General features: G+C 43.8%; 1 protein-coding gene across 4 annotated transcripts in view; it reads left to right on the top strand.

The window, feature by feature from the left end:
- Positions 1–10,598, top strand: part of RUNX1 (runt related transcription factor 1) — a 245,448-nt gene that overhangs the window by 142,605 nt on the left and 92,245 nt on the right. For all 4 annotated transcript variants that reach the window (XM_011365656.2, XM_011365654.2, XM_023533867.1 and 1 more), the window contains one exon: positions 7,988–8,026. In XM_011365656.2, coding sequence (XP_011363958.1) covers positions 7,988–8,026 — 39 coding nt within the window. The remainder of the gene's footprint in view (positions 1–7,987; positions 8,027–10,598) is intronic.

The raw sequence follows: 10,598 nt of genomic DNA on the forward strand, positions 1-10,598 counted from the left end.
CAGACAGGTGACTGGGCACCCGAGATCCATCTCAAGCTTTTTCATTCCCTTTCTAAGGAGTTCTGCTATATTTGTGGGAAATTTCTCTATCGTCTGCGGGGGATTGTAGATAGGAAAATTTTTATTTCCGTGGGAGAAAAAAGCACCAATTTGAGAGATTAACATTTGTAACACTAACAACAAAGAGCCTTATAGCTATTAATTCTAAAGGATAAAGGAATTCGACTATGTTTTATGCCCATAGTTTTTCGTTATTATTTTAGTACATAGTGAATACAGTACATAGTGAAACCTCACTAATTGAGTTGACATGGAGAAAACACAATTAGTGAAAAGGCTGAACTCTAATATTTTTAAATACTTGTGGTAATAAAATAAAGTTAACATTTACAAGTAAATATTTGTTTCTCTCTAATCTCAATTTTATGTAAATTACAGAGTAGAACAGCGATGCATTTGTTCTTTGTTCCCTCTTTTGTTATTTCTTCTGAATTAGTTTGGATCCACTTTATAACAGACCAGAAGCACCTCACTGAATCGAACTCTTACTGTTTTTTAACTGGAAGATTGCTAGCAAATTGACATACTGTGGGTTTTTTTAAAAAAATCTATATGCTATATTTCAAAATAAACCTGTCTATAGGAATTGCTATTTGAGAATGTGTATCATTTCAACACTTTGCAATTCTATTTTAAACCATGACCTATTTTTTAAAAATGAACCTCTTCTTCTAATTTCTGTTGTTTATACGAAATTCACAGAAAATTAGCTTTGCTATGAAAAGAAAGGGATGAGAGACGCTTTGGTAATATTCTTTCAGAGCCAGAAGAAACCAACGCACTATTACAGTCCAGGCTGAGCCCTCGGTGGCTGGTAAACCTTAAGTGGAAACGAACGATGCACGAGGCTGACTTGTGGCTCATCCGTGGTTGTGAACAGTGCATTAGCGGTGGGGACAGTGGTTAGCTGGCCTTTGCAGTTCAGTTGTCGCTGTGAATGTGTGTCCCTCTGCCTCTGAGTCAATCAAGTGATGTTGTAATAAAAATTCTGAACTTTGCTTCAGGACAGCTCACAGGGAAAATGTGAGTCAAGACCATTACTTAATGGGCTTCGCCAGCAGCAGGTGGAGCATAGGGCTCACTCGAGTGCTAGCAGAATAGTAGCAAAATTGCTATTCAAGGTGAATTGTGTTTTGAGTGGTCACCTTAGAGCTACGTTGTCCCATGCAGTGGCCACTAGCCACAGCTAGCTTTTGAGGACTTGCAATGTGGCTAGACTGAATTGAGATATACTATAAATGTAAAATACACATAAGATTTTGAAGAGTTACTACAAAAAAAAAAAGGAATGTAAAAAAAAAAATCTCAATAATTTTATATTGATTACATGCTGAAATGAAAATGTTTCGGATATCCTCAGTTAAATAAAATATATGATCAAAGTTAATTTCATTCATTTCTCCTTACTTTTTAATGTGGCTACAAGAAAATTTTAAATTACGTATATGGCTCCCATTATATTTCTGTCGGACAGCACTGCTCTCGAATAAAAAAAAATGCCCAGATGGTTTAAAGGCAACTTGTCAAGATCTAGCAGAGAAATCTGACTGGTAACAGCGTCCTGATATAAACCGTTTGGCAAGGTGCTTTTGCTTCCTGCTTACGACTGGGCACTCCAGAGCGAACTGCGTAGGTTCAGATTGCGCCAATTACTGACCCTTAGTTTCTTCGTCTACAAGGAGAAAGGAATAATTATGGGCCGTCTGTGCGAGAGGGTTAGATGGAACGACGCGTGTAAAGCGCTTAGCGTGAGGTCTGGTAAAAGATGGTAGAAGGCCAAGTCTGTTATCACAGTTGTCTCAGTCAGCTCGGGCGGCTATGACAAGACACCATAGGCCCAGTGGCTTAAAATACATAACTTTGCTTTGTCACAGTTCTGGAGGCTGGAACCTGAGATCAGAGTACCAGCACGGTCAGGTTCCGGTGAGAACCTTCTTTCTGGCTTGCACATGGCTGCCTTCTTGCTGTGCGCTCATATGATAGGGGAAGAGAGAGGTAGAGGAAGCTCACAGAAGGGCACTAAACCCATCGCGAGAACCCCACCCTCACGATCTCATTTAAACCTAACCACTTCCCCCCGCCCCACCTCCTCATACATCTCATTGGGAGTTAGGGCTTCAACATATGAGTTTGGAGGCAGGGGCACATTAAGTTCATCATGACAGTTTAAAAAGTCCAATCAGAGATAGCATTTTTGCAATGCTGTTTATCAAAACCTTTCAGACATTGTAGTCTAGTGTGCGCTGGGCACAGTTTTGCTGGATACTGAGCAGTTGCCCTTGCCAGCTCTGAGTGTGGTCCTTGAACCACCAGCAGCAGCAGCAGCATCACTGTGAGTTTGTTGGAAATGCAGGATCTCAGGCCCCACCCCAAACCGACTGAGTCAGAATCTGCACTTAACCAAATCCCCAGGGGTTTCAGAAATACATTCAGTTCACGCAATGCTGTCTGGGAATTTGAAGAGGAGTAAGAAGCCTTAGAGGCAAGGCGTTCAAACGTAGTGGTTACGTGACTGTGTTGGGGTGAGGGTGAGTCAGAAGAGAATCAGGCAACTACACAGTTGGCATCGAAGTCACCCTTGCTCCTCAGTGACCCAGAACCAACTGTGATATAGACTAGGAGTCAAGCAGACAGGGGTCAAAATACCAGCTTTATCTATAATAGGACTTTTGGAGAGCGTGGCTTAGGTACGTGGCTTCCTAACACTGAACCCCAGAACCCAAGAGACTTACTCACTAGCACACAGGCACTGTCTCCCCAAAATGATAAGGGGCAGGGAAAGCCATGGTCAGCGTACTAGTTTTCTATCGCTGCCAAACTAGCAAATTACACCAATCTAGCAGCTTAAACCATACCCATTGATTAGCTTACCATTCAGTATGTCAGAGGTTCAGCTGGGCTCAACTGGGTTCCCGGCTCAGGGACTCACGTAGCCCAGAGTCAAGGTGTCAGCTGAGCTCTTACCTGGAGGCTTAGGGAAAATGCACTTTCCAGGCTCCTGCAGGCTGTTGGCAGAACGCAGTTCCATGTGGCCGCATGATGGAGTCCTATTTCCTTGCCAGTCGTCAGCCAAGGGTCACCTAGAGAGACTGCTGTTTCATTGTTGCTCATGGCTTCCACCATCTTCCAGCCAGTCCTGCAGGCACATCATATCCTTCTCTGACCTCACTGCTGCCCCAGCCTGAGAAAATGCTTCGCTTCTAAAGGTCTCCTGTGATTAGATTGGACCCGCCAGAATAATTTCCCTTTGGGTGGACTCAAAGCCAACCGAGTAACCAGTTTCAATACACCGGAAAAACCCCTTTTGCCACATAGGATGACCAGGGCATGACATCTCCTCAGAATCACAGTCCCAGGGATTAGGCTGGAAAATCTCAGGGATTCATTTTAGGAGTCCACCTAAAGCACCTGGTTTCTATTCCCAAAGCTAGGATCCACGCTATTCAGTCTTTTATGGTGGAGGATTGAGGGTGTGGAAAGAGGCCACGAAACGTCACTCCACATAGAAACCTGAGGCCAGGGAACTGGTGGTTCCATCACTTCCCTCTTTCCCGCCCCACTCCTCAATATATTCAAATAGCTCTGCCACAAAGTCTAGTTTAAAGGTCACACGGGGGACATGGAGACCATGACGAAGAACATGATTGGTCCCTGAGAAGAAATTTCACCTAAGGCAGAGGATCTGACCCCCTCCAAGATGAAGGCAGGGAGGGTAGACCTTAATCCTACAGGATTGTGCTAAACGGTTTGAACTGAACTCAGGATGCACAGGAAAACACAGGTTCTGCAGAAGTGGGGGGTGGAGATTAATCTGGAAGTACTGTAGGGAATTCATGGAACCCCCTTCGTAAGAGATCCGGTGAGAGATGGCGAGAACTTGTACCGGAATGGTGGCACGAGGGATGGAAAGGGGTGATAAATTAGAACAAAGAAACCCCAAGGAGGGCTTGGCAACAGATTGGACGAAGTCACAGATAAATCCGTGGGTCCGAGTCTGGAAACTGGGAGAACAAGGGTGCCGTGGGGAAACCAAGGAGAGCTGGTTCGAGATGGGATCTCATGAGCTTGCTCGTCAGGGACCTGCACATAGCAAATGTGAATGTCCTCATATGTCTTCCATCCAAAACACACACACACACACACACACACACACACCCTCAACTTTGGGCTCTCTTCCCTCTACCCCTGTACCCCTTCCCCTCCCTCCTTCAATAAGCATCTCCCTCCCCTTCCTGACATCCCACTGTCTCTGCTCCATGGACTCTCTTCTGGCAAAGGTTCCCATGGTTACCCTGAAGCAAAATCCAGTGTAATCGCTTCAGTCCTCTACCTCGTGTCTCCTTGGCCTTTGGGACATGCCATTCCTCTCGAAGCTCCCATCTTCCCTTCGTGCGTAAGGCCCTATTTTTCCCATCTTTCTCTTCCTAACTCGGTCTTCTTGGTTGTTGCCTCTCCTCCTGATCATCCCTTAAATCTCAGACTCTGTCAACGCTCGCCTGTCAACGCACATGTTCCGTGTACGATCTGAAACTATTGCAGATGTGTGAGGACTCAGCTCGGTATTGCTATCCTAGACCTCTGCCCTGAATTCCTGTTTTTCCCACCGGCACCTACAATTCTGTTCTGTACATCCAGCTGCATCCTGATGTCTACCTCCAACCCTGTCCTCTTCCAGTCTTTACTGCTGCTAATGGCACCTGGGCCACAGGTGGGAGCACTTTTCTCTCCCTCCCTAGCCCCATCTTCCATCTTCATCGTTTCCACCTTAATGAAGATGCTCACGATTCTCGTCTGACAACTTTAGCTCCCCTGCGCCTTTTCTCTGTCTCCTCCGATTCACCTATTCATTTCTGACAGATTTTCCTAAAATGCGTATTAATTATGTCATTTCCCAGATTTCAAGGCTCTGACAGAATCCAGTGCCCTTATGGTGAAGTTCGAATTTCTTTAGGTTGTGTCAGCTGCCAATGACCTGCCTGTGTTCATGTCTGCCAGCATTGTGTCATTTGTGAGCTGCCACTCCCCAGTCTGATCCCAAACCTACACTCCAACCTGCTGGAACTGACACGTGGGTCTGTTTCACAGGTTCGTGACTTTGTCACACTTCTCCTTCTGCCTGGAGTCACTTCTCCCCTAGTCCCTTCCCATATCCCTAAACCCATTCTTGAGCCTTCTCAACCACCTGGTAAAAATCTACCCAACCTCCAAGAGTCGAATCAAGTTCACCTCTACTAGGAAGGAAATCTTTCCTGAGCCCACCAGGTGGTGCCACCCTCTCTTCCTTCTGTGTCTCCCACCACCTCCCTGGACCTTGCACACGTGTGTGTCTCTCAGCACCCATGATGCTCCATTGTTCTCATTTATTTGTCCTTTGTTACCAGTGAGCCTAGCACCGCGCCTGGTACATAGGAAGCATTAGAGGATGCTGAAAGGAGGAAAATTGTATCCTTCATTTCTGGGAAGGTCCTCAAGATGCCGTTTAGAGGGAGTGGAGGCAGGAAAAGACTAGAAAGCCATTTTACATGTATTAGGAATTTACAAGCCTCTCAGCTAAATAGACCTTGACCTACTGCTCAAATTCTGTAGATTGCCATAAATAACTTCCAGGTACGACTCCTACAGATTTGAGATTTGCATGGCGAAGAAGTGCAGGCATATTTTCTGATGGAGACCATGCAACAGGGAAGATAAAAGTAAAAGATGAGGTCAGAGTTTAATTTTTCAGAACTCTACAAAGGACACCCATTAAAAATGCATAGTTGTGGTCAAAAAGAAACATAACCTATCACGTGCTCAGACTCATACGTGGATACGTATGTATGTGGAGGTGGGGTGGGGGTGTATGCATAGGGATGAAGAGTGAAGTGACCTTGTCAAGTTTCCTAAATCCTCCAAGTATGAGTTTCCTCCTCTGTAAAATGGGGATGGTAATGGTGTTGTTGCAAGGATTAAGCCAGGCAAGGGTATCTAAAAGCATTTTGGCCATTGCCTGGCATGTAGGAACAGTTCGATGAGAAAGAGAGAGAGAAAGAAAGGGAGGGAGGGACCGAGGGAGGGGGAAGGGAGCTGGAGCACAGGCTATAGGCAGATTCTGCTCTCATGGTCGTGAACACGCTTCACCTACAGACACCTGTCTCCTCCCGCTTCCCTCTCCTCCCCTCTTAATGTTGTGTACTGTGTTCTCGAGGCTACAGACACAGGACAATCAAAGAAAGGTTTCGATGACAAAACATACACCCCTTTCAAAATCTACTCACTTTTGCTTTTGTTCGGGGGTTTAAAAAACATCTTGGCTTTCCTCGTAGCATCGCTGAAACGTTAGGTGCCTGGACGAGACTCTTCTTTTTCACTCTGCTCTTTCTATTTCGCACCCTCGGACATGGAAAGCCTTCTCAGAGTCTCATGAGAAAATCCCCAGGGTGCTTGGTTCTGCTGGGTCTCTTTGGCATAAATTCAGCTGTCTGGTCAATCTTACTGTTGTGGATTCCCTCCATCCATGCCTATTAAAACTAAACTTACTCCATTATGCATTTTGTTATTTCTTACCTTTTCATTCATGATTAGTGCAAATGATTCTTTCCCTGCCTTTTTTTTTTTTTTTTAAATCTTTATGGAATCATTTTAGGTGCATGTAAACTACAATATTGGTTTTTTTTTTTTTTTTTTTTAGGATGCGCCTTTGAAACTATACATATTTCATCCCTTTCATCTTTCATCATAGGGCAGTCCTTCAAAACCTCTTATTATTTTGGCTGCTTTATTTTTGCTTTGGCAAAAATATAAAACCAAGGAGCTGCAAATCTTGTTCTCCTGCTTATTTAAACAGCGTCTGGAAATCTGAAATAATTACCTCCTTTCTTAGTTTTAAAGTTTTTTTTTAAGCTATATTGTACTAATATTGTGGAGTGGAGTTGAAAGGTTTAGATCTGCAGTATTTGAAATGCTCAAATCCTGAGGCTTTGAAAAATGGTATTTCCTCCATGGTCATCATTGAGTGCTGGCCATTATCAATATACAAGGCTAAGAGAGTAATTTCAAGTTCAGAACATTACACAGAGATATTCAAGGGAAAGAAAAGCAGCTTCCTATGACTTTGCTTAATGGATTTAGCTATAACTATACACGCAGCAGTATATAATAAGTGATTCCTATTTGGAAATTGTCATATGACAATTTTCAATAAAGGATATCATCTGTTATTTCAAGAATGAGAAATGTGAGTACAAATAATCTACCCTCTTAGCTAAGGGAAAGACAGGAAAGCAAGCAAAGAGGGAACATTTCTAAAATGTCCTATCCTTGGAAGTAATGTTTATCAGTTTGTTTATCATGTTTATCATGTTTATCAGTTTGTTTCCTTCAGCAGATGTATTCCAAGTTGTTTATTGTCATCACTTTAAATCATTTGTATTTTCACTTCTTGCATTTAGCCTCTGCTGTATTACACATTTTAAAATGTTTTTGCATTAAGGTTTAGTTTCAGTTTCATCTTAAATTCTGATTCATTCCTACACCCTCCAAATGTATTTCTAACGTTCATTAAATAAATCACATTTATATCACAGGTAGAGCTTAAACAAGGTGATTCTATTAAAGATTCAATATTAGCCAGCAGTGGAAAATGCTGGTCGAAGGAGCATAAAGCCATGTGCATCTGTGACAGATCATTTTTTATTTGCTGATTTACTGTTTTAAGCTATTTTTGTGCCAAAGCTGGACAACATGCTATAAAATCTCTAGTGCTAGAAAGTATGAGAGGCAATAAGCTAGCAAAAAAAAAAAAAAAAAAAATGAGATGGGGAAATTTAGTTTTTATACATGCACTTATTGCAATTAGAATGAAATTCATTAACTATAAGTCAATTTGTTTTTTGTTATCAGTATGGTCATATAATTATTTTTATTTTTCTCCTTTCTGTTCTTTCAGAATGTATACACGGAATGAATCCATCTAGAGATACTCACGGTATGTTAGATTCCAAATTATATTTATAAAATATGCACATTTGTATATATGTATATATGTGATTTAATCTATGTATCTTATAAATATCTTATGATATAAATTAACCAAATAATTAAGGCTTCTTTTGCTGATTCAGAAATATTTAAAAGCTCTTCTCCATATAGTAAATGTCAAACCATATAAAACATTCCAGCGAAACCTTAAATGATACCCTCAGTGCTGTAGCGTTTACCACAGATGCACTCTGCTGTTATTAAATGACTCTATATGACTCTCTGCAAAAAAAAAAAAAAAAAAAAAAATAGAGCTTGGTTTCTATCTGTTAGAATCTAGTTTATTACCTGTGTTATGGCAGTGGCAATGTAAAATTTTTATTAAGGTAAAATGTTTACTAAGCATACCTAAAATTGCGAAGGATTAATTTTGAAATTTTCTCAGTTTGCTACTTGCGAGCTGCACAATTGACTTACAAAGTTAGAGATAGTCACACGTCAACCCCAGCATCCTATGGAAACATTCACATGGAGGAAGGAGGCAGTGGAAGAACTAAGGAATTAGATTTCAAAAGGGCAGTAACCTCAAAGCTCCTCCAGAATGAGGGGTGGGGAATACTTAATTTAACTGCAATGTTAAAAACTGGATGCTGCGTCTAGTAGGTTATTTGTACACACATGAACAAGTTACGCTTCATCAGAATGTTCTCTTTCTCGGTGACGTAAGTGTCAACTGCAGTAATTTGATTCAGAACCACTAGCAAAGTACACTCTCTGGTTTTTGTTTTCATTTAAAGGGTATTGAAAATAGAATTCTTTCAGAAATATTAAATTTTTAGAAATGTTATTCTTGGAATAGATTTCTCGTGGAAGGGAATTTTGATTTTAAGAAAAACGGTTGAGATTCTAAATTCCATCTTGATGCCTATTTTATTTTCGAGAGGGTTTTGAAAAAGGAAAAATGTAGAATACTTATTTTCTGAGACGACCTACAGTTTTATATTGACCTAAAGTTGTAGAAGAAAAACGTCAATGAGCTGTCATTATTTTCCAAGGAAATTGTTATTTTTCCTTCAACTAACCAAATACTACTTTTAAAATTCACTGTGAAAACTTACATTCCATCCCTGTTATGAGCCTTTTTGAAAGTTCCCTCATGCAGCAAATTGGGAAGAATCTGTCATATAGCATCCGCCCAACACATCGCTTCGTGTTTTTTGTTTTTGATTTTTTTGTTTTTGTATTAAGAGGAAGAGGAAGGAAAAGTCTATGCTGCCGCTGAAATTATTGGTCTTGGTGGAAAGGCATTCATTTCGTACACGATGTTACTGAACTTTAGTAGCTCGGTATAAAGCCCTTCACACTAAGGGGTTCCCGGTGTCCCCTAGTTAAGTCCCACGCTACCTGCTTTCCATTCATTTTAGGCGCCCGAGAAGGAAGGCGCCCTTTTTGTGTGTTTGTTTCTGGTTTGCAAGTGTGCCCCGCCGAGCGCAGTTGGAGCCAGCGCGGGTCCGGGAGCCCAAAATGCCCTGCGGCCCGGTTTAGAATAAATCAGCAAAAACTTTCCTTGCTATTATCGTCCTCGTCGGCGTTCGATTTCGGGATTTGTTGGTTGAGACTCAGCTAAGCAGAGCCCACGGTGCTGCCCTTGAAAGTCTGCACTTGGTGCATCTATCGCTGTACCTCTCTGCTTACTAAGGAAGGGAACTTGACTCCCGCCGGGAGACTGCCGCGGAGCCCGACCCGCAGCCCCTCGCAGGGTTTAGGGTTTCCAACCGCCCGAGCCCCAGAGGAGCCTTCTCCGACCTTTCCGAGGCGAGGATGCCCCAGTCCCTCCCGAGTCCAGAACCCATTTTCACCTCCGCCGCACCCCGCGCCACCGGGGAGGTCCCGGGGGATGCACTTGGCGCCGACTCCGCATTTGGGCGGAGGCGCTAGGGTTTCACTGGCCCCGAACTCGCCTCCAGAACCCGCAGGGCCGAGCCCGGGCAGGGGGGCGGCAGCCAGGTTTGGTGACAGTGCAATATTTAAAATACTGCACTCCGCTAACGTGGAGAGCAGATGTTTGGGGGTCTTTATACTGGAAATGAGGCTTCTTCAAAATCAATTTTAAATAAAAATACAAGAGTTTTCTATCTGGGACCCCAGACCCAGTAAAACAAAATGCAGCTGCGTACTGGCAGTTCCCGGAGCGTCCCGGGGTTCCCCAAAAGGAGCGAGGGAATGGGCCCCCCTGGGGAGAAGCGCGGAAGGCAGCAGGGCGCCCGGACGCCTGGAGCATCGACGGCCCGGGGCGGGCAGGCCGTGGTGCACGGGCAAAGGGGTTTCTGGAAGGAACCCCGACGCGGGCCCGTTGGGACCCCTGCCCGAGGGTGCCTGCGCCACTAGCTCCGTTGCTCAGCCGCGGAGGCAGCGGGGACGGGACGCGGCTGCTCAGGATGACTCGAGCGGCCGTTTCCTGTCATTTCTCCCCATACTGAAGTTCTTAGAAGAGCGACCCAAAGGCCGCGAGGAGGGCGGGCAGCCGAACTCGGCGCCGTCGGGGGCGTTCCTGCGCGCGCTGCGCCGCCGCCCGGGGC

This window comes from Pteropus vampyrus, unplaced genomic scaffold, assembly GCF_000151845.1.
Source record: "Pteropus vampyrus isolate Shadow unplaced genomic scaffold, Pvam_2.0 Scaffold114, whole genome shotgun sequence".
In the NCBI taxonomy this organism is placed as follows: domain Eukaryota; kingdom Metazoa; phylum Chordata; class Mammalia; order Chiroptera; family Pteropodidae; genus Pteropus; species Pteropus vampyrus.